This window comes from Parasteatoda tepidariorum, chromosome 8 (assembly GCF_982258835.1).
Source record: "Parasteatoda tepidariorum strain Cologne lab strain chromosome 8, Ptep-v5.0, whole genome shotgun sequence".
NCBI lineage: Eukaryota > Metazoa > Arthropoda > Arachnida > Araneae > Theridiidae > Parasteatoda > Parasteatoda tepidariorum.
In genome coordinates, this window is record NC_141762.1 from 68,794,099 (window position 1) to 68,819,467 (window position 25,369).

Consider the following 25,369-nt stretch of genomic DNA (forward strand, 5'->3'; position numbering starts at 1 on the left):
CTGAGTTATCAATTATTATTTTTACTCAATATTATCTGCGAAGAAATTATAAAATTAAGGGGATTTTTATTTTTTATCTGACTTAATATTTTTAATGTTATTTAGTTCGAAAATATTTTTTTTTATTGTACTTAAAGTCAATAATTTTGAATCAGACTCTTAAAAACCATGTTCATGACTGAATTTAGAGAAATTTATAACCGGCGTTGAAAAGTGGATCCAATTCTGAGTTTACGACTCCCAATGTACAACTCCATAACCTAGTAATTTCGAACCCAACCCTGCAGACAAGGGAACTCCTTGATCAAGCATTGGAGCAAACTAGTCTGCGTGCAGGACTTTTTTGGTAGAACTAGCACGCTTTTGCGCTACATGGAGAGGAAAACCACTCACGGTTAGCCTGACGACGACCGGATCCTAACACCCATGATCGGTCTACCACTGAGGATATTTTACATCAGTTCTGCGGTCCATACGAGCCGGGGGCAGGATTCTCATTAACTAGCAACTTCCAGAAATCGAACCTGGATCACCTCATTTAAAGGCAGACGGCACTCAATCCCCTGAGCCACCGCGACTTTAATTGAATGAATTATTTATATTGTGAAATAACTGTTTGAAGCAATTTTAATGAAATTAATGATCTTTGTTAAATTGAGACTTACGTATTGCCTATCTTCTGCGCCACAAAAAAATTTAATACAAAGAACATAAATTACGGAGGTCGAACAAAGGAGACAGCAATTTCTTCTCATAGAAACAATTCAGACGAAGGCTGGTCGATTTGTATATATTAAACTCCACTCACTCCAATAACAAAAAATTTCATGTGCTTTACGGATTATACATTAGAGTCTTTTTTCGTCGGGCTAATCATTGATTTTCGTTGTTTTCTTCTCTATGCAGTGCAAATGCAGATTAGTTCCATTCAAATAATTTGCCACAAGCGTGAGTTTGGTAAGCTCTTTTCTCAAGTTCCCTTGTCTTCTTACATTCTCTGAGCTTAAGATTTTGGTAATAGGTAGTCCAACATTGATAGGCTTTTTAACACATTGCAAGCTCGTCATGTAAAAATTCGTCTTTTGAAATTTCTGCGGGCCATACAAAAGTTTAAAAAATGGTATCAAAAATACTTCGTTTCCGGCCGGTTTTTCAAATAAATCATCCATTCGTGATTACAACAATAAAAGTTTGTTTGTTTTACAAAAAAAAAAAAAAACAAGAATCATATTTGAGTTTCTCAAAAGTGTATATACTTGTATATCTAAGCATAAGTATATACTACTCTTTCATAACTTATTTAGAGATAAAAAAAAAAGAGGACATTATTTCAGACTTTAAAAAATTCCAATTTCTTACTGTAGATTTCGATTTTCTATTTAAAAATAAATTTATTTGAACTTTGAATTGAAAAATCTATTAATATGATTAATCTAATCATTTTATATTTCAAGTAGAAGTGCAGAAATTTGGCGTTAATAGGGCCGATTTAAATTATTATTTAAAGGTCTTCAAATGAGCTTAACGTTCCATTTCTGTAATTTTGACTCACATGAAAAAGGAACACAACTTAAAATGGGTATTAAAGAAATTGAACACAGCATTTGATACCATATTTCAAACTACTCTTACGAGTATTGTTATTATATAAAGAATTAACTAATAATTTCAAATAAATTTGCCATGCAATTTTGTTGTTGGAATTTCGTATTTTACACAACACTTTACTGTTAAGAGATCTGAATACGAAAACATCACCTGTAATTTTCCAATTCATTGCGAAGTCCGTAACTTTGCTTTGTAATAATTATATTGCGTTTTTTTGCTACAGATGTCAGTTGCACTGTTTGTGAAATACTTCAAGCATTTGAAATAGTAGTTGCTATGTCAATCACAACTTAGGCGTCATTGCAAAAAAACAAATTGTGCGATTTTGTTGAGTTTTGGAGACTTTACAACACTGTGAACAAGAAAAAACACACTGTTCGTTTTTGCCACATTTAACTGTTTTACTTCCGTAAAAGGAAAAAACGAGCCTCAAGCTTGTAAAAAATTGCAAAAAGTTTACAGCGGCTAAACTGGTTTAAAAAATTGAACGCTGATAATATAATTTTCATACCTGCCAACTTTTACTCTTTCTGAGAATGAATTTTTTAAGTGGTAGTAAAACAATCACCGAAGAACAATCTTACTCAAAAATATATGTATTTATATTTTGACTCCGCTAAAATTCGCTATCATAAAGATTAGTATGCTTTTATATATTCGTCGTAATTATTTATATGTAGTGGTAGAGGTGGTCAAACTCATTTATAATTATTATTATAATTCAAAAAGTCTAATGGCATGACATGAGTTTCGGTACCACATCAAATACGAAATTAAAATCTTCCGGGAAAATCGGAAGAGTTGGCAGCTGTGATTTTGAAAGGTGCTCCTCAATCAGGAAGGCTTACCCAGATTGATGATGGTAAAATAGACATTGATTCCATTACATTGAAGATCAGTCAAAACTGTTCACGTCAAACTAAAGAAACTGGGATAGGTAAAGCTCGATATTTGGATTCTTCATAATCTCAAATAAGTTCAGTTGACATCACGAATAAAACATCAGCAATATGCTCATGAAATGTGAAGAAAACAAACCTTTTTTGAAACGTATGATAACTGGTGGTGAGAATGGAATTGTTAACAACAATGTGGTGCACAAAAGGTTTTGGTCGCGAGGTGATGAATCACCGGCGACTTCAAAAGCAGAACTTCGTTAAAGGAAGGTTATGCTCTCAATATAGTAAGACTGAAAGCGTGTGGTGCTGTTATTGAGCTCCAACAAAGTAACGGCACAATCAATTCGGATAGGTAATGTTGGCAATTGGGCAGTTTGAACGAAGCTGTCATCCGGAAACGTCCGCAGTTCGCAATTGTAAAGTAGTGTTCCTTCACGACAACGCCAGACCATGCACATTTTTGGCGACCCATCAAAAATTATTAGAGCTTGGGTGGGATGTGTTGCTCCACCTAGCATACTCACCTGACATGAAGCTCTCAGACTTCCACTTGCTTCGATCTCTTCACAATTTCCTTGCGTGGATTAACGTTGAAGTCAGATAAGGTTTTAAATCGACACTTTATTCAGTTTCAGGCAATTAAAGGCGGGTTTTTCTACGCACCAGGAATTATGAAGCTTAGGGAAAGATGACGAACGGTCATTGAGCAAAAGGAAATACATAGCATTGATTGATCTTTAACCTTTATTTAAATATATGGGTTTGAAAAATATGGGAAAAACGAAATGACTCTTCACTCAACCCAATATTTAATTTTTAAAAATCGCTGAAGCTAAATTCATGGTTCAATTGTTAAAATTTGGATTTTGATCTGTGTCTGTATCTTTAAATAAGCAGATTGAGCAATGACCATTTTCTTAAATACACAATTCAAATTATGTCCATTTTCTTAAACACATTTTGAACTAAGTTCAAAATAAAAAGCTCACTAACGAGTTAGAGTAGGTCTATGTTAAACTGAATATTGTCATCAATTATAAATTAACATAATTTAATTTTTGTGTCATTTCATAATTTCTTAAAAGTTTTACAAGCTTTTGCAGCATTAATTTGAATTTAATTTTTATTCCAAATTCATATGTTAGATAAGCAATATCAAAATATAAAACAAAAACATAAAATAAAACTTCAATATTTGCTAGCTTTAATGAGATGAGTAATAAAAATTAAATGATTTATTTTGATTTATCATCATAATTGAACAATGTTATAAGGACAATATAAATTTTGAAGTACAATGTGAAAGTTCAATGTGTTTAATTGCAAACGCATACACATAATGTATTTTTTAAACATTATTCCAAGCAAAAATGCAAAGTTTTTAATTTATAAAAAATAAAGAGATAATTATATGTTATGAATAGCCCAAATGAAATTAATAATTTTTATTGAAAATAAAATCATATAGATGATAAATATATTTACACTCTTAACAAAAGATGTTCTACATGACAAAACATGAAATAGATTTAAAAAATCATGATGAGTTCTCTATTTTTCATGGAAAAAAACCCCCAAAAATAACTTGAATTTTGATCAGTAGATTGTAAAACAGTTAAATTAAATTTTAAAAAGTTAATAAATAATAGTTAATATGAGCAAAAGGAATATACACGGAAAAATGCTCCACAAACGTGCGTCAAAATTAATTCTTTTCATGCTCCTCTTGACAGTTAAACATTCTGGATAAATATTATTCATGTGACAAAAAAAAAAAAAAAAAAAAAACAGACTTAATTAAATTATAAAATGTATTATATATAATCATAATACATTTAAAATAATGATTTCATTGTTTTAAACCATTTATTTAATTAATTATAAATATATATAATTAACTAAATATAATTATTTAAAATAATGATAATAGCCATGAATGTTCTGTACCACAATTGCAATGAAATTATTAAATAATTAATATTTGAAATAGTAAGATTGTGCCAGGTTTTAAGTTTTGTTTCATAACTTAAATACACACAAAATAAATAGTCTAAAACACAAAAATAATTGCAAATAAATAGATTTTTCTTTGGGAATTTAAACTTGAGGGAATAAATAAAAAAAGAAAATAATTTATATAAAGAGAGAGAATAAGAGAGACAGATTATTATATTTAGGATATGCATCACTGTTTTATAACACTGCTAGCAATTCTGTAGAGAGAGAATCATATAATGCTAGTCTAACATAGATACTAATGGCATGAAAAAGAATAATGAGAACAATGTAAATTATCCAAAATAAATTAAACATTACTATTATTAAATTCAGATAATATATATGAAATATGATTATTGTGCCAGAAAATTGATTCAGAACAACTTAAATAAAAAATCAAATAAATTGCAAATGAAAACATTTTTTTGGGGACACTCGAAAGGTATAAATAAATAATAGAAAGAAAAAAGAAAGCGATCATATTAATAAAAGAGGCCTGAGTCACACTTTTATGACACTGCTGTTATCTTGGTATGCAAGTTTAACATTTATGATAATTGTATGAAAGTTACATGCAAAAATAATATAAATTAGTAATTATGATTTATTTGAAGCAAAACAACATTTAAATTATTTTTAAAAAAATCTTTTTTTTTTAAATTTGTGCAACCAAAAAAATGTAATGACTGAAAGAACGGAGATTTTAAATTTCTAATAGAAATATGCAAACCAACATATTTTGCCTTAGAACTGATATTTGACAACATAAGCAAATAAAGATGTGCAACACAATTTTTAAAAAAAATCACATTATTGCTAAAAAAAAGATTTGCATATGTTACTATCAGTGTTTGAAAACTGACATCATATAGAATGCCCAAAAAAACAGCAAAATTGAAATTATTAATATTTCATACATTGCCTAGATGTTCTATAGAATGACTAGTGGAAATCTACAAGCATTCTGTACAATGGCAAGACAAATTGTATACTAATTCACATGAGTCATATTATGCCTAAAGAAAATTTAAGATACTTAAGAATCCTAGGTACTGTATACAATATTAGATGAAGCAAAAAATAAATCTCAGATCTTATACGTCGCTTACAAATGAGCAGGCATTCTATATCATGATTGGGCATTCTACATAACATCAGTATCTTCTATATTGATAGCATTACTATTTGATAGTAGCATCCCCACAATACTGAAATGCCAAAGGTATGCAATATAGTAAAGAAGAAAAAAAAGGGCCAAATTAAAAAGTAACCTGCAAACATGCTTCTTGTTACATATCTCCTTCATTCCCTTATCTTTTCGATTGAAAAAAAAATATTTTAAAGGTTTATAAAGGGGAAAAAACATGGAAACATTCAACATATATTTACTTAAATATATTAATTATCATTAAATTTTGTTTTACAGTAGCTTATAATTTTAAAATTGCAATATAAATTAAAAAATTTATATCATTTCTAAAGAAAACCCCTCATAAGATTCTAAACGTCAGAGATTTAAAAGCTGGTTAAGAAATCTTGAACTTTTTTCCCCTTTAAATACAATTCCAAAAAATTCCAATTGAAACCCTCATAATGAATTGCAGTGATATTCAAAATAGTTTCATAAGAAACCAGAAAAAAATAAACATTTCACATATATAACTTAGAATAAGACAGAATAAAAACAAGTCAAAGCCTTTAAAGTTTGTTTGAGCAAACAAAGGAAAAGAATGTGCAGCATTACAGCATATAAAACTACTAAATTTTCATATAAAGACCACATATTTGTAACTAAGGCACTTTTTAGATAGCACATTCGGTTTTTAAAAATATCATTTAATGTGCACTTTGAATATTATATATTATACAAATGCAATAAAAAACAATTCTTTTAGAATATATCAACATAAAGCATTATATCGATAGAATATGGAAAGCTTAATCAATTTAATTAAAAAAAGTTATATTTTGCAATAGCAATTATGGCAAAATGCATAAAACTCTTATGTTATAGCTAATTTTAAATGGTGATAACATATTCTTAAATTAATTTAAAAATCGTGAACTGAAAAATCATAAAATATTCAAAAAAGAAAAGCTTTAAACACATAACTATAAATGAGGCTGATAACTCAGATAAGCAATAAATTAAATTAAGAATATTTTCATAAGAGATGTTTTCTGAAACTTTCCCTGATTTACGGAATTTTTTAAGATGTATTAAAATAAGTAGAAATTGACAAACTCCAGTGAGAACTCAGGAGAAATTGACAAACTCCAGTTGTCTATTGGAACATGGAGAAGCATTAGCAGTTATGACTATCTCACACAAATTCTAAAATACTTTTACATATTAACTCGAAATTTTTAAAAAAAATTTAGTTTTTATTTTTACATTTAGTCAAATGTTTTAGTTTTGTCCCTTGATAACTCAAACTTTTTTCTTACTTAATAAGAGTTTCAATTCAGATTTTTTTTCTTTCTCTTTTATAAATAATCATGGTTGGCATGCCATAAAAAATAACTTAAAAACTTTCCCACTTAAATACTTCCTTAAACTTTCATAATTTAAATACTTCCAACATTTAGTTTTATCTATTCCACTTTAAACTACCACAGCGAAAAAAACTAGAAATTTGATGAATTTATCAATGATGAGGTCATTTAAGATGTGAGGTAAGTGGGGACATAATATATCCTTTCTCAACTTAAAACCTCAACTTGTAGAGTAACAAAACCAGTTATTATATAACCAACAGTGACAAGTAAAAAAAAAAAAAAAAAAACACAATAAACATGGAATATTTTGCAATGCATGTTAAATTTCATTTAAGTTTACTAGGTGAGAACTTACAATTATTTTACTCAGAAATTGTCATTGAAGAATTGAGTAACAACTAAAATTCACAAATCAATTCTGATCTTAAAATAGATTATTTTTTATATGATGGCTTTTTCTCTTTCAAAACTTAGAATAAAATTTATAAATTTCCCTCTCATATTTAGTTTTTTCCTTCGTTCCTTCAAGAAAACAATATGAAATTGGGAAAACTTAAAATAAAAAAATATAAGTACAAATAATTTAACAAACTCTAATTATTCGTGTGGCTATTTCATTCCATATAATCCATTATACATTTTGTGCGGTTAAACAAAACCCTTTAATTAAAATATTTCTAAAATGCAACATCTTTAACAACTTCCTTCATATTATAACCATAAAAAACATAGATAGTCAATAAATAATGTGAGTAACATATGATGAAATAATGATAACTGATTATTAAATTTACAAATGGCCAGGTCATTCAAGATAAATTTATTTACATATGAAAATAATTCTTCTTTCAAATATAAAAAAATGATTCATTCATATATACTAGCATATAAGTCTTGTGTTAGTCTGATATATGCTTCTTTTTCATCAGCAGTCATCCTTGATATCAGTTCCTCTGTGACTTCGTTTAAAGGATATTTATGGTCACCAACAGTCACCATTAAGTTATCATCTTCATCACTTTCCATTTCACCAATTTCTGCAGAAAAGAATTATCATATTTAAAAAAAAAAACACACCAAAACTGTATAATTAATTATTAGTTGGGCATAACATAATATTTATATGGGATTTTAAAAAAAAATTGGAATAGGAAAAAAGGTGTTAGCTAAAAGTAATTGTTCCGTTAGAAATAGCTCTTTATAAAAATTACGCCTTATATGATAAGAGGATCAAAATTTTTAATATACACAGTACGATAAAAGTAAAAAGTTTGCATAACTCTCAAGTTATAAGTGATAAAAAAATACTCAAAACAATTTCAAAAATTTTAGTTTTATTAGTTATATTTAGAATATGCAACTCAAAAATCCACAAAATATGCATATAAAAGTTTTATAGGAAACTACTTACTAAAAATTGCATTCATAAAAATGTTTTTTTAATTTAACTATACTTGAATAAAAATGACACAACTTTTTGTCCAAGTGTTGCGCAATTTAAAGAAATTTTTTAAAAATGACAAAATTTTTATCAATGTAGAACCATTAATATAGGTTTTGACATTACTGTCAAAAGAGGGAGATAATGACTCCTCAATGAAAATGGATGGTACAAAAAGTTACATTGTTTATTCCTAGAGATTTATTTTTTTCCTGCATATATATAAGCTTATATATAAGCATTTTTATTAGTTTTTATAAAAAAAATTATAACATCAGGAAAATATTACAAATTGTCAGTTTATTTATTAAATAATGTAAATTTCACAGAATTATTACAACAAACTAAATATTATAATGAACTGATAACTTTAAATTTACCGAAATTTCATTGTTAGTATAAATCAATTTTTGTAACATTAATTCATTTTAAATTATTAGTAATTAGTAATCTAAAGGAATGTGAATCTAAAGAAAATTTTAAAATCTCAAACGGCAACATACATATTAATTTAAAAACTGGGATTAATTTTTGATACATATTATTTTTTTTCCAAACTTTTCTTTTTAGGAATTCTTTAGAAACTTGACATAAATGAACTTAGTGTAAGATAAATTTAAATGAACTTATATACAAGGATACTCATGATTCATTTTAAGTTTCATTTCCAATATTATATTTGCCACTTTACATTTTTTACATTACGGAATCAAAAAACAACACTATTTAAATACAAAATTTGTTATGTTGCCCCACATTTATAGTTTAAAACATATTTTTACACACCTAGCTAACTTAAGGTTACATATGTTATAGTTAATTTTATTTAAACTGAAAAAAGTAACAATAAATTTCCTTAACTTTTTTTTTGAAACTGTAACAATAATATTGTACATTTAATATATTGTACAATAAAACATGTTTAACTTTTCATAGATTTTGAAGGTGCAAAAATTTGAAGTTAAAATTTTGTTAATTAACCCTGGGACACAATTTTAATAGTAAGAATTATTTTTAAGCAAATTTTGAACATACAAAAATGAAGTTTAATTGACAACTTTATACATATTAAATCAATAATTCAGCAACTCAAAAACTATAAAAACTTAAAAAGGTCAAAAAAGTATTAAACAAGTATCTTTTTATTATGAAATTTAATTCTTTCCAAACTATTAAATGAAAAATTCAAAATGTTATATATTTTACATTCACAATAAAATTTAGTTCTATCTGAATGCTTACCAGGTTCTGCAAATGATGATTGCATTGTTTTGGAATTTTCATCAGAACCACTACTGCTTTCTTCATGGTTATGTTGACCAGGAATAACGATTTTCTGCTCTGCATTACCTTTCCTTTCATGTGCTAAAAGTGCTTCCATTATATCATCTTGTTTAACAAAAGGACTACTGTCCACTGTATGTCCAGGTACTCTTTCCTGTCCCCAAGCGAAATCAGACGTCTAGAAAAATTGTTAAAACAATTCCATCAAAAATCAATTATATCAAACAATCAACACATAGAAAAAAATTTTTTTTAAAAACTCGAAACTTATTAATAATATTCATATGTGACACCTTAATACAGAATCTACTCAAAATTCCAAATCCCAGCCGAATAATTTATGCTTGGATGAAGTGATGATGTTATCAAAAGCCCCTCCCCCTCAACATCAGTATTTCTCTTGTTATGGTCATAAAATGTGATATTAAATTATTATTTATTTAACTGTATAAAAACCATTCTATTAATTTATTTTGTTTAATTTTTAAATCAAATTTTAATTTTAGTGGAGAAACTATTGCCATGATAGTACAGTACACATAGTAGAGATAGGACATGATGGCAAATTCGGTAATGCCACATCTATTGACATTGCATTATAAATAGTTAAAAACCTTTTTGATTATATAAAGTAATAGATTGAAATCAATGAATTGAAGTTTGTCTGAGAAGTAAGGGTGGTCAGTGCACAATGCTGACTCATGCTGTTGATCTCAAAATTGTGGAGTCTAAGCCCTTCATTATCAAACAAATACACTTCATTTGCAAGTAGTATAGAGCTTATTTATACGTTCAAAAAGGCTGTGTCTGTGAAAGTGTTCCTGGAACCCAGTAAAGAGTTACAGACTATTGTATGACAAGAATGTATGGTTAAGAAGAGACAGCTGAACAGAGGTCTGTACAACAGATTATCAGTGGAAGCAAATAGAACATTTGCAAGATACATAATTGAAAGAAAAGAGATAAAGAAAGCAAGGGAAAATGAAATGAAATGATAGAAAAAAACGAAAGCACTGTTGTGATTGATGATGAATTTAGTATAAAGTATTACTGTGGCATTTGAACATCACACAAATGGACAGATAAAAAAAATTTATAAAGAAATATTTTCTCATTTCAGGTTTACTTATGACTGCTCATTGATAGTTAAAGTGTACTTGAAATTGAATTTATAGAAAGAATTACACATAATAGACAGATCATGCTAAATCCTCATTAATCTACCATAAGGAATTTTTTTTTTTAAATCTTTAAAACAAACTAAAACTTTTATTTAAAAAAAATTAATAAAATATTCAATTATTTAAATCTAGACATAAAAACAATATGTATCCATTCTTACCAAGAACATATTATTAAATAAGAAAAAAGTTTTTAAATAATAAGATTAATTTTGATATTGATTATATGTAATATACAAGTTCTAAAGAAAAACTTATGTAATACACTTTATCAATACCAAAATGAATGTAAATGTATTAATAGAAAAATACATACACAAATTTGCGTATTCAAATTGACTAATAATGCATTATTATAGTTAGAGTAATCATTGATTACTTTTATCCTCTTTTTATGGTCAGAATACTTGTATTTTAATTCAAATTATATATGTAGTCTACTTAAGAAAATTAATTTTGTAAAAAATCCAAATTATTTTAAATTTTGTAACAAATAAATCCTTACATTATTTTATTAAATGTTTAGTACTCCTGGAAAGAGTTGGCAAAGGGGTCATAAATGTTAAGGATGCTCCTCAATTTCGTAACAAACAACATGAGGGGGGCAATCTGTTCAGCAAACTCAACTGACCCCCTTTACTTCTCAGATAAACTAGTATCTCTCAATTTGAAGCTCAGCTGAACCTCAATTCTTCACAATTACACCTGAATGCCTTAACCACTGTGTCAACATGGCTTAAATGAATAAGAAAAATTTGCATAGCTGCCAAGATTCAAGAATAAAAAATAAAATAAAAAGATTCTGCATGTAGCACAATTTACGACATGAAAGGGATAGTTTGCAAAAACTGGGAATTTTTCTTTCTTATTGCAATTTCAATTTAAACCAGAAAAATAGCAAACAACTGCATATTGAATTTCAAAATCTGATATTATCAAGCTCTAACTGCATTGAAATTTTATATACACAAGTATTTGTCATAAATGGGCGATTTCTTTCTAATTAGAAAAAACAAAATTTTACTAACACTAATGAATAAAATTTATATCTTTAAAAATGTATCCAAATCACTAATTGAAAATATTCACAAAAATTTACCTGAATGAACATGCATTTACAATTGAAGCTGAAAAAGTGAACATATTCACAAAATTTTAACAGAATGAACATGCATTTACAATTGAAGCTGAAAAAGTGAACACATTCACAAAAATTTAACTGAATGAACATGCATTTACAATTGAAGCTGAAAAAGTGAACATATTCACAAAATTTTAACAGAATGAAATATATTTCAGAATATACAGTTGAACTTCAAAGTGAAAATATATACGAAACTCGGTATAAATAAACCTTCTTGAATGTTATATATATAATTTTACACATTTTGTGAATTTTGTCTTTTTTAGAAATGCTTTATCATCTAACATCATCTTTTTTAAAAATTTCACATGTTTTCAGCATTTTATGAATAATAAATCTTCATTAAACATGGATGACTCAAAGCCAGTCTAAAGGTCTGGTTTCTTAAGACAAGCGCCTTATCTGGGCTTCAGCGGAAAGTTGACGTAGAGCTGACGCCAAAAAAAATACTTTTTTGTTAGCTCAGCGTGAGCAGTCCGTCCAACGCAGACATTATCTCTCATTGCGCATGCGTTAATAACGTAAACAAATATTTATTTTGAATTTGTATTGATTTTTTTTGTCGGCCAGTGTTTTAGAGAACAAATAATGACTTTGTCCAAGAAAAAACACATTATAGCTAAGCTAAATGAAGAGTGCTATGTTTAATTAAGAAGCTATGTTTAATGTCAAAATCAAAATCTTGGCTGATTTCAATGTGCTGTTGGATGTTGTCCGCCATTGCCTTCTGTAGTTAATGTTACGTTGTAATCCAACTGCAGTAGAGTTGGACGGCAATTGTAAATCAAGATGAGCGTTTGATGACGTTTACTATCAAACTCACAAATGGACCAATCAGAGGTTAGCGCTGATTTCCAGCTGACGGCGTCCTGTCCTAAGAAACCAGGCCTTAACTGTCATTTTTACTTAGCTAACCTGGCAAAGACAAACACAACTTGACTTTAAAAGATCATGATTGCATACATCTGAGGAAACCAGATGCCAGTAACTATGAAGAAGTTGCCTGAATGCTTTATTTGCCAAATGGTGTGAAATGACTAAGTCACTTGTATTGAAAAAAATTGAAAGAAAAATGGTTTGCGGTATGAGATAGCAACCAGGCTCTATCCTAAACTAAGTTCATGGTTGAAGTTAGAAGAGCTTTAAAAAAGATATTAACTTTACATACTCTAAAAAATTTTTAAAAACACTTTTCCTCGCTTAAAGTTTTTAATTCTAAAATTAAATAAAATGTAAGTAAGTACATCTTTGGCTTCAGCTTTAACTGTACTTTCAACCATCCAGATAGGTTGTTCTTTCTTTTCTTGAACCTTTGTAGCAGCTGTGTTTTCTGCATTAAAGTTGACAGTAATGCCTTGGTTATTGCCAAAGTCATAACTTTTATTCCTGGTGGCATCACCACTCCAAACACCATGATTATCATTAAGAGATTGGTTTGGCCGAGAACTCTTGTTTGTGCTTGCATCCCTGAAAATAAGAAAATGTATGTTATTCATTTTAGAAAACACTTAAAAAACTGGCATTAAGTAAAAACTTTATAAGTAATTTATGTAACACTGCTTATTTACAGAGGGTGAACAAAATAATGGAAACATTTCTTTCCTAATACATTTTTACATATTTCTCCAGAAGTACTGAGAGAATCATTTTATAACTTCAGAAGAGTTTAGATCCTGCAATCGCTTATACACATCTTATCAATGAAGTTTAAAGCTTTTAGAGGTTTCAGGGACCGACAATAAATTACAAACGTAAAATGTTTTTGAACATTCTATGGCAAAAAAAAGCAGCAATATATTTATAACTTTGTGACTGCTATTTTTTTTTTTTTTTTTGTCGTGTCTATGACATAGCCGAATCAAATGTTTCCATGCGTCTTGATTACTGCTTCTGCGATTTGCTTGATATTATTGTCATAAAGGTGTATCAATGACGGCAAGACTCCTATTTCTCTCAGATTAGCACTCATTGCTGGACACTCAAAGATGTGGCATGGTGCCAGCAGCCACACCTGACTGTTATGTTGGTTATTATATGCAAAAATTACACAAAACTTTTTAAGCCTAGCTTAAACATTTACGGATAAATGAAAATTTTTACAAACAAAAATTTTTTTTTCTTGTTTCACGTTTTTTTGCTATAACTTTACAAATATTCAATACAATTAAACAAAATTTAAAATTATTTATAAAATTTAAAATTATTATAAATTTAAAATTTAAACAATTTAAAATTATTTATAAAATTTTTGCTCTAAAATTTGAGAAAAATTCATTTAAAACTGCACAGGAAATGACTAATTAAAGTAGTTCTTTTATACTGCACGTGCAAGGGGAAATTTTTACAAAAAATTTCGTAATTTTATCGTGAATAGTATTTGGCAACTAATTAAAAGAAAATCTGATTAAAATATCTAAAAAATTTAAAGAGTTTCAAGCAATTTTCTAAGTAGTTATTGTACTTTTTAAATGAATACTCAAAATGATAAGGGGTTTTCCACATATTTCTTTCTGTACTATTCCACAAGATTTATTAAAAATGACATTAGCATTGTTGGTATCATCCCCCAGAAAAGCATCTTTTTTTTCCGTCTGTTTTCTTAACACATTAAGTCACATTTTGGTGCATGAACATTTATTGTATAGTATTATCATTTGCTGTTAAATTCTGTCACATGATTCAAAATAATATTTACAGAAAACCCCATATCATTTTGAGCTTCCTTTTAAAAATTTCTTTGAAAATTCCTTAAAACCTTTTAAATTTTTAAGGTAATCAAATCAGACTTTTTTCATTAGTTGTCAAATCGGATTCACTACAAAATTAAGAAAAAAACTTATATTTTTTGTACATGCACAGCATTAAAAAAACTATTTTAATTACTCATATTTTACACGCTTTTCAACAAATTTTTCTCAAATTTTAAAGCAAAAGTTTTGTAATTAATTTTAAATTGCTCTAAAAAGTTTATTTAGTTTTATTGAATATTTTTAAAGTGATAGCAAAAAAAGGTGAGACAAAAAAATTTGTTTTTTATAAAAATATCCATCTCTTCATAAATGTTTAAGCTAGGCTCACAAAATTATAAAAAATTATTTCATATAATAACCAAAATAACTGTCACAAGTTACAAATCTATTGCTACATTTTTTGGCATAGGGTGTTTAAAAACATTATTTTACATTTGTAATTTATTGTCGGTCCCATAAACCTTTTAAAAGCCTTAAATTTCATTGATATATGTATGAGAAATCACATGATCCAAACACTTCTAAAGTTATAAAATATCTCATAAAACATTTCCGAAGAAATATGTTGTTGTAGTTCATTTACATCGCACTAGAGCTGCATTAAGTAAGTCCGAAGAAATATGAAAAAATGTATTAGTATAGAAGTCATCCATTATTTGTATTTAATTGCACAAAATAAAATGGAAAGCTGTAAAACTGCTAAAAATGTCCAGATGCGATTTTTACATTAAAAAAAAGGCAAGAAATACCAGTTAAGTCCTCTTTCAAAAATATTACTGAGTTTTACAAAAGAGTAAAAAGTTATAAATAAGTAGCCAAGGAAAGAAGCTCCAAGAAGTTACATTTTTTGAATATTAATAAAAAAACTCAGCTACAACAAAACACATTGAAAAAAAATTCAGGAAAAGATTTTAACTTTTTTTATGGAAAAAATGAGAGAGGTAAATTTAAATAGAATAAACTTAGACTGTTCCAAAAACTGTTAAGATTTTTTTTTAAAAAAATCTAAACTTCATAAGAGAAACAGATAAAACAATTCAATTTAAAAAATAGCAAACATGCTTTTTATAAACAGAGTAAACTTATTTTAGAAAAATAAAAGAATATATTGAGAGGAAGTTTATATATTTTATATAATTCAGAAGATTGTTCACAATTTTCAAAAATCTTAACTTCATAAAAAATATATATATAAAACAATTAAATTTAACGGATGGTAAACACACCTTTTAATTTGGGACATGTCTGTAGGTTCTGGTTCAAGAATTTCTGGGGCTAATTTTATGTCATCCACTTCTCTTAAGAGACTGTAAAGAGGTTCAATTTGTTCATTAAACTTTGCCAGCATCAAGCGAGAATCTGTGGTAGGCAAAGCACTCTCATCTTCTTGCACTGGAGCATCGCAAAAACTACAGCGAAACTCATTAGTAGAAAAATCAAAAAGCATATCAGCTTCAAGGTCTGTAAAAGTTTTTGAACAAACAGTACATTTAAAAGATGCTCTACTAGTTGAGTCTCTTTCTTCGGTTTCAATTTTTCGTCTCATATGATCTAACTTGTATTTGAGAACATTAACAAAAATCTAGAGGGGGAAAAAATAAATAAGGGTTTAAACAATAACAAAGTAAATACATACAAGGTTACTGCATAAGTTTAAATACAATAGAATTACATGATTTTTTTCTTTTTGTTATGTGAGATCAGAGATACTGAAGAGAAACTTGATCAACAAATAATTCTAGAAAAGTATTGATTTAACTATTATTGATTATGTTATAATCCAAGTAAAAAGTCTATAATTGGTGAATCGAAAAATAGTTTGGTATTTTTTCACTACAAAGGACCAGATCAAAAGGTAAAGGTAAAAAAAAAGGTAAGAAATTATAAATTATAGGAAAGGTAAAAAAATTGTTAGAGCAAAATAAACCAGACTTACCAGAACACGTATTTTTCAGTTTAAAATTTATTCCAAAATTGAATTTTTTTTAAACTTTCTTTGAAGAAAAACCTTACAATTTTTGTATAAAATAGAATCCAAAACTGGAGACAATTATTGAAAGTAGGAAAAATTATTTGGATAAAAAATTAACTACAAAAAAATATTTGCAGTATTTCAATTGATTCAACATTGGGCACAAATTTTAGCAATCACAAAATAGGAATAAAAGTTTAGAAAATTTAATCACTGATTCCTAGCAACTAAAAAAAAAATTATGAACAAAATTAATATAAACAATCTAATATTAATAATAAGCTTGCAAATTACTAAAAAATACAAATGAAGCTTATACATGAAGAAGTTTTATAATTATGATTCTCCTAACTATAAATTTTACTATTCTGTTAACAACAATTGTTCAATAACTAAGTTAATATATAATAATACAAATTACAAGTTAATATATAATAATACAAATTACAAGTAATTACAGTTACTAAGTTAACATATAATAATACAATTGATACAATAATATCAATTTTAGCCAGTTTAATGATGTGAAAGTTGAAGATTGCCGTATTATTGCTTTTGCGGACGATATATTGTTGTTATTGAGACATCCAATTCTTTATCGCTTTGACCAATTGGCCACCTTCTGTCTCCCCGAACTGTCATCCTGGGCTCATAATAATAATCCTAAATTTAGTGATAACAAAACACAATGTATAACCTTTCCAAAAACCAAGAAGACAATAACGAGGTTACCAAATATTAAGATGAGTTATCAGCATAAACAATCTATTAAGCAGGTGCAAGTTCTTAAATATCTAGGAATTCTCTTTGACCCAGGATTGACTCGGATAGCTCACTTGAATCACGTTAAGGAGAGAGTTGGTAAATTTAATAATTTGATTAAGAGGGTGGCCAGGGCAACTTGGGGCCTGAAACCAAAAATTTTAAAGATTATCTACCAGAGAGCAACGGAGAGAATCGTACTTTATGTCGCCAGTGTCTGGTATCGTAACACTACTAGAATTAACGATAAAATTAATGCCATTCAAAGAACATCCTTAATAGTGATTACAAGGGCCTATTCAACAACTAGCACTGAGGCTCTCTAGATTCTGGCGGGGGTGAAACCCATTCATTTAAGAATTATTGAGGATACTTGTATAAAGAGGTTAAGATGGAATTACAGAATTGAGGAATACGACCATAATATTCAAGAAATTCTAAGAGCAACGATACTCGAGAAACCAGTTATTAATATTCACCCTTCTCTTTATAAATCCGTCCCCTTTGGTGGATTGACCCCAACTAACAAGGGAATTGAGACTTTTACGGACGGCTTGCGGATGGAGGTTGCCGATGCTATGAATAATACCTCTGAACATAGAACAGGAATGGGAATGATAGTCAGGAGAGATGGAAAACTCATTCAGGCAACCTCCATCAGACTGAGCAATAACTGCAGTGTTTACAAGGCCGAGATGATGGCGATTAACACTGCTTTACAATGGCTTGCAAATAACCAATATCCCAATGCAACTATTTACTCTGATTCGCTCTCCTCGTTGCAAGCTTTAAAAAATCCTAAACCCGATTCCGAATTGGTAGAAAACACCAAACAAATCTGGAAAAATAATATTCTTCTCGGATGGGTAAAAGCCCACATTGGTATTGAAGGCAACGAGGAGGCGGATCGAGTTGCTAAAAACGCCATCAGTCTCGGCAATGTTGACATTGAGGTCCCGAGCTCCACCGCCCAAGTCAAAACATTGGTCAAAGGCTATAATCTCATGCGTTGGAAACAGGAGTGGCGGGATTCCGAGAAAGGCAGACAAACGTATAAGTTTATTAAGGATCCTAATATTAGTAGACTTCAGTTGAATTTTTATTTTAATCAATTTCTTACAGGCCATGGAGTGTTCGGTGAGTATCAGAATAGATTTTTTAATAGAGCCCTTGATTGCAATTATTGTGGAGAAATTCAAAGCATAGATCATTTAATTTTATACTGTCCACGCTTCCGAACGCTCCATGGAGAACATTTTAAAAATTTCAATCAAATTCAATGTTTTGCTAATTCGACCTGCAGGGGTATTATTAAATGTATCATAAAAAAGACACTTGAAGATATTTTGGGTGGTGACACTTAAGGATTCGGAACCCTGCACTCCAAATTGGGTGTCTCAAGCTTTTTTATGTGCGTTTATTGTTAATTTGATTGGTTTTATACCTGTGTGACTTGGTTTTGAGTCATGTTTTTAACTGCTAGTTTTTTTTTCCCAATTTGTTCTTAATGTAATATTTTACTTTTACTTATTCCTTTTATATGATCGGTTTTATTCATGTTTGACTTGGTTTTGGGTCATGTTTCAACTGTAAATTTTATTCCAGTTTGTTCCTTATGTAATCTTTTACTTTTATGCATTGCTTTTACCACGCACGATATGGATGTTTTATTCACTTTTATGTATATATTGTTTTTACTCTTTTAATTATGATCTTTGCGATTTTCAATGTGTTGGCTGGATTTGGGGTCATGTTTTTAACTGTTGTTCGCTTGTGTTTTATTCTTTTTCTTCTTGTTGTTGATATAATTTCTGATGTTTTGTGTAAAGTTTTATGTATGTTGTATGTATCTACTCTCGCATGCCCTTAAATAGGGCGGGGCGAGATACAAATAAACAATAATAATACAAAAAAAGGTGATGAAACATAGATCAAAACTGCAAGAAACACCCTGAACAGCAGAATACACATGATATAAATTTTATATGAAATAAAGCAAATAATGCCCATGAATAAAATGAAAATAAAAAATAAATAAAAAACATATTAGGTAAAACAGGGTTCGTGATTTTTTTGATTTTTTTAAAAAAAATCAAAAAAATCGGATTATTTTGATTTAAATCGGATTTTTTTTATTTAAATCAGATTTTTATTTAAATACACTATAAGAGCTTTAATTTATGATCAAAAAAACTTTATAAATGTTTAATCAAAATTAAATTAATATTAAAACTATATTATAACAATATTTTAGAAGCTCTAACTTACTAAAATAATTTTTCATTATAATGCATAGCGACCATTTTGATACAAAGGCATGATTGAAATTAAAAGACAAGATAAAATAGATAATTTAAAGAATGCTACTTTAACTAATAACACAAAGTTTCAATTAGCATAGCATAATTTTAATTTAAAATTGTGATCTCTTTTTTTTCTCATGATTTATAAAATGGCAAAATAAATGCAACAGATTGTGTTTATAAATGTTGTTATTCATCAAAAAATAAATATTCAATCTATATATTTTTATGTTAAAATATTCATTTTTAATCCTTTATCAAAATACATAAGTTAAGCTAAAAAACATTTTTAAAAAAATCTATGTACTCATTGGAATTTTTTTTCACAAAAGAAAATCTGATAATTTCAAATATACAGTAAACATATTATGAGAAGAAAAATAAAAACCAGTTAATAACCCTACTGCTTCAAATAGACTTTGATAGGGAAGAATGACACTATATCAGGAAAAAAATATCTGAACTCAGCTTTTTTTTTTTTTTTTTTCTATTTTTGGCATATTAAGGTAATTTCTTTTTAATATAACCTCAAGCTTTAGAAATATAGAAATTTCTATCAATAAACTATAATGTAGATTTGAATTTCATGCTTTTTTAATCAAAAGGTAGAATTTTAATTAACATTTGCTTTTTGAAAAAAAAAGCAGGTTTATTTACTTTCTACAGCTATGCAAGTCTATATTAAGACAGCATTAAATATTTACTTTAATCTGTACTTTCAATGTTAAGAATCAAAAGATTTTTAAACATGTAATTTTAAATGTGTTTAACACACTCCAAGAAAGAAAGTAATTTCGTTAACTAAAATTAATTAATGCAGCAATTTAATTAAAATAAATTTTAAAACTAAGAAAAGAAAATAATAAAAGTATCAATAATTTAAAGCACTGTTTTTTAACTTTTAAAATCAATGTAATATATATATAAAAATCAGTTGATTTAAATCAATGATTTTTTTAAAAAAATCATTTGATTTTAATCATGATTTAAATCAAGCTGATTTAAATCAACGAACCCTGCCCTAAAATACATTTAAAAAATCAAAAGCTAAATTAAAAAGACTTATTAATATGAGGCTTTATCAAAATGAACCTTTTGATTTTCCACAAACTTTTCAGTTTGTTACATTAACCACCACACCCCAGTGAACACAAATCATTACTTTTTATTTGCTGATCAATATTGAATTAAAGTCTTGGCTTGATTACTGACAAGAAATCTCTGGTAAGTTAACATTTATGACATACTGGTCATCTTGGATTTTCAGTAATTTTTTTTAGGCTAATTTTTTCTCATCGCTTTTTATTCTTAACGAGCTTTTAATGATAGAGAATCATTCAACAGCACTATTTTTCATTCTTAAAAATCGGAAATAAAGGCTTCCTTCAACTAATTAGATTGAATAAAACAGGACAAAATAACTTGGAAAATTTTTATGGATTTCTCACAAACATGAACTTTATAAAGAACAATGCATAATTAACAATTTTGAAAGAAAACTGAATTTAATATATTCCTTTAAAACAAATGTTTTTGCTTACTTTTGTTTAAACTGGCATATATTAATTTTAATAAAAAAAAAACACTCTTTTAACATAAACAACATGAAAACAAAGATATTTTTAAAATGTAAAAGTTATAATACTAAACTATCTTTCTAAAAAATCCTAATTCCTGAATTATAATAGTATAATTTTATCAGAAAAAAATCTGCTTTAAAGTATCATGACACTGACAATACTTAATTTTAGAATACCAAGAATGAAACAGCTTTCACTTGAAAGAATTAATAATGTCCCCATGGATGCTGTTCAGTTGGATACAGATGGCAGTAGACTTGATAGTGGCAGATCTGGAAGTGGCACTTATATTAAACTTTGAGATCAGGAAATAAAAATCTAGAGGAGAAATCTGGACTTCTGCCCGGTATTACGAAGGGAACTTATTGCAATTCTTGAAGGTCTGGACTCCATGATGTCGCTCTCGCGGTTTATTGATATCTCGATCTTTTCGGATAGTAAAAGTGCTATCCAGCACCTGGCCGATTGGCCTAATGTCAGGGACAGTGTTGGTGCTGACATTCTGAAGAAACTAAAACATCTTTCCCTTTCTCATCGGATCCACTTTCAGTGGATTGCCTCACATGTCGATATAGCTGGAAATGAGATTGCTGACAGTTTGGCCAAAACAGGTACTGAAGAGGCCTATACAACTGTCGTTCCTCTTACTTACTTGGAGCATTTCTCTACATGTAAGGCAAAGAATATGGCCATTTGGACGGTCCCGCCGGTACACTCATGGTATCAGAGTAGGTGCCCAGGGGGTTCCTTGGCTCGGGGCAGCAATAGACGAGGACAAACTGTCATCGCTCGTTTCTTCAGTAGACATCAGTCATCAATGACTTATCAAACATTTCGAAATCTGCACTAAATGTTCTGCAACCCAGGCCTCCCCTGACCACATTTTATCTTGCCTAGGACTTACCAGGCAGGACCTGGTTCAAGCTCCCCTGTTGGTGCTAGACTTTCTCAGAGTGAACGAGCTCATGGACCTGATCTAGCTCTGCTGGTCATTGGGATGGGAACAACAACAGAATACCAAGAGCTCTATTTCTCAAATTCCGAAAGAGTGATGATCTCATATTTTACATGTTTTGAAAGATACAACTAACTAGAAATTTGCTTCTAAAAATTAAATGAAAATGATTAAAAACATATATAACTTACTCTCTTTTCATCAAGACCCCATTAATGGCTAATGTAGGTTGAGGAAAAGAGGCTTTTAAACCATTTAAAATAATTAAAAAAATTACATCACTTACCTTATAATTGATATAGTAATAATTTTGCCTTGTAGCTTTACCATCAGCACCAGTTTCAATTCTTAAGCGAATTTTCACAAATCTATCACTTTTCAACTGAGCAATCAGAGTCCTCAATTGTTTTCTGTCAAATCTCAAGAGTTCAACCAAATCATCTTCTTTCATACAGGGATTACGAATCAGCATATCCATTAATATTGCATGTTCGACTGAATAAAAACCGCGCATAACCAAACGAACAAGCCTTTTTAAAGCTGTTGGCACTTCTGTCACTACTATTGACATTTTCTTCAATGGGGAATTACTACACCTAAAATTGAAAAATTATACATTTTATACATAGATGACTAATAGTAAAGCTTAGGAATAATGTGTGAAAATAACAGAACTAGTATAAAATCCCATTAACCATTTTACCAAAACTATAAATATGGTACCTGCATGTATTTTTGTAGTGATTTTAAATACCATGAGGAGTTTTAACGTTCTATTATAACATTATTCTTTAATGGTTTCCTGTGAAATACCTTTTTTTTCTGTTGTTAAAATACAATATATTTAAAGCATAGTTTTGTGTTTAATTATTTTTACAAATTAACTAAGTCACGATTCACATTCTAAAACATCAATTTCAATATGTTTTTTTTTTCTCTCTCAACCAGACTGAGTAGTAGTAACGACGCTGATCTCACATCAGAAAGGTCCTGAATTCAAATCCCAGACAAGCCTTTCACTCTCTCCACTATCAATCCTTACTGTGGGAGCAACAGTGACCTTCTATGGCGCCCCTGAAAAAGTGGCCAACAAATCTGCCTAATACCTGAATGACAAGTGTCGCATTGAAAAAAGTGGGCATTAGAAAAAAATTAATTATTATTTTTTTTTAATTAATTTTTAGTTTTAAATTCTATTAAATATGTAAGAGATACAAAATGATTTGGGGTTGATTTAGGGAATTTGCACCAACATTCCAGGTCAACTAGATTGTATAGATGCACTAAAATTGCATATAAATTTTAATGTGATTTATTTTCTAAAAAAAATTTTTAAGAAGAAAAAAAAATAGTGGTTACATATATTTGTTAAAAATTTAATTTCTATAGACTGCATGATTTAGTTTGTTTGATTTGTATAATTTTTTTAAAAGGAATAAATATTATAAAGCGAAAACAATACAATCTGAGTCAGCAATAGTGTAATGATAACAAATTAAAAATCATAAATTTTTTAATCTATTTACTATGTAGCTATTTTTACAAATTTTTTTCAAAAAATTTTCCATTTTATTTGAATTATCATAACATCAAAACACAGCTTGACTTTAACAACCGAAAAAATTAAGGAAAAGAAGACAACACTTCAGATTTTATAAGTAAAAAATTTATAAACTCAGAATAATTTATAAGTTGTTTTAACTATTTTTTCATATTTAGTGTAGAAGTTTGCAAGAAGACAAGAAATTTTACAATTTCAGTTTGCTACCTGTTTCTAAACACTTCCTGATTTCAAGCAAGGGCTTTAATATAGATTTCTGAAACAGATATAAATAATGAGTATACTTTTGATCAAGGAGAGATAAATTATTTATAAAAAAAAGCAAATAAAGAAAACATGCTTCAGAACTGAAACATGTTCCTCACTTGAACTTACTGGCACCTAACACAAAATTGACAATAACTGGGTTTTACAGCAAAAAACAAGAAACTAAAACTAAGAAGATATTTTTGTATTGAGATCTCTTATGCCAACTACAATCACCAAGGAGCCAAATTGAATTTTAAAGGGGAAAATTTTATTAAAATAAAAAAACTTATAAAAGGTTTGATGGCTTCGAGTTGGTCCCTTTCACTGTTTTTTATTTTTTACTTTACTTTTTTGAGGGCAGACTTGGAGATTATTCTGCCACAGATCATGATATGGATATCTTCCCAAAATTAAGGAAAAGATATTGCAATATCTGGGAAACTTGAAAAATAAAAGTCAAAGCTCCATGAAGGAAAGCCCTAGAATACACTTTTTTTTTTAATTTATGCCTTGTATAACAAACAGGCAGTTTCACAAAGCAAGAGCAAGTACGTATACAATAAAAAAAACTGAAATTTTATTATGTATGGTTATCATTGAGAATAAAGCTAAATATCAGAAACTGATCAAACAGTTATGTAGAATTTCTTCAAATATTTTCCATAGATGACCTTAAACCATTTAATTTTAGGGAGAATAGGGTACTCTGCGATTTTTATTAAGGGCAAACAATTTTTTTTTTCAATATTTATACATTGTCAGTTAAAATTGTCCACATATTTAAGGTCATTTCTAATTACAAATAACTATCCCCTCCTCCTGATACCATTAAAACGAATCTCATCACCAACTTGCCGCAGTTAAGATAATCCCCCTAACTCAACCTTACCGCTTTTAGAAACAAATATTATTACACTTACGAAAATGAGGTCTTGTTCTGAATCAAAACATTGACTTTCAAACCGAAGTTTTAGGAGATGAGCATACACATTAATCGTCACTACTTAGCACTCAATTCATAAAAGATAAAATAATTTTAAAGTTGCATTATAGGCAGCAAAAAAAAATAAATATTATTAAATTCAATAATTCAATAGATGGATCACACATTTTATTTGTGAGGAATTGTTTGTATGGTGGTTGGGAACCCGCCAAACGCTGCTTATTTCTGCTTTTTAAAAAT

General features: G+C 28.5%; 1 protein-coding gene across 2 annotated transcripts; it reads right to left on the bottom strand.

Moving 5' to 3' along the window:
* Positions 1-7,147: 7,147 nt before the first annotated feature.
* On the bottom strand, positions 7,148-25,350 carry LOC107443929 (transcription factor IIEalpha). 2 transcript variants are annotated; one of them, XM_016057954.4, is made up of 7 exons: positions 25,107-25,336; positions 24,145-24,193; positions 22,663-22,972; positions 16,031-16,386; positions 13,299-13,521; positions 9,688-9,907; positions 7,148-8,041 (listed from the first exon to the last, which is right to left on the bottom strand). In XM_016057954.4, exons 3-7 carry the CDS (start codon positions 22,945-22,947, stop codon positions 7,872-7,874), a joined length of 1,254 nt encoding a protein of 417 aa, XP_015913440.1. In that variant the 5' UTR covers positions 22,948-22,972; positions 24,145-24,193; positions 25,107-25,336; the 3' UTR covers positions 7,148-7,871. The 2 variants fall into 2 exon arrangements, with proteins under 2 accessions (XP_015913440.1, XP_071037331.1); XM_071181230.2 differs by lacking the exon at positions 24,145-24,193 and having other exon boundaries at positions 25,107-25,350.
* Between the last annotated feature and the right edge of the window lie 19 nt (positions 25,351-25,369).

Excerpts from the sequence above, each read along its gene's own strand:
- LOC107443929 (XM_071181230.2), bottom strand. The coding sequence starts at position 22,947 with ATGTCAATAGTAGTGACAGAAGTGCCAACAGCTTTAAAAAGGCTTGTT. Across the intron at positions 13,522-16,030 it reads GACATGTCCCAAATTAAAAG|GGATGCAAGCACAAACAAGA; the intron begins GTGTGTTTACCA and ends TCTTATTTTCAG. Across the intron at positions 9,908-13,298 it reads TTAAAGCTGAAGCCAAAGAT|ACGTCTGATTTCGCTTGGGG; the intron begins GTACTTACTTAC and ends CAATTTTTCTAG.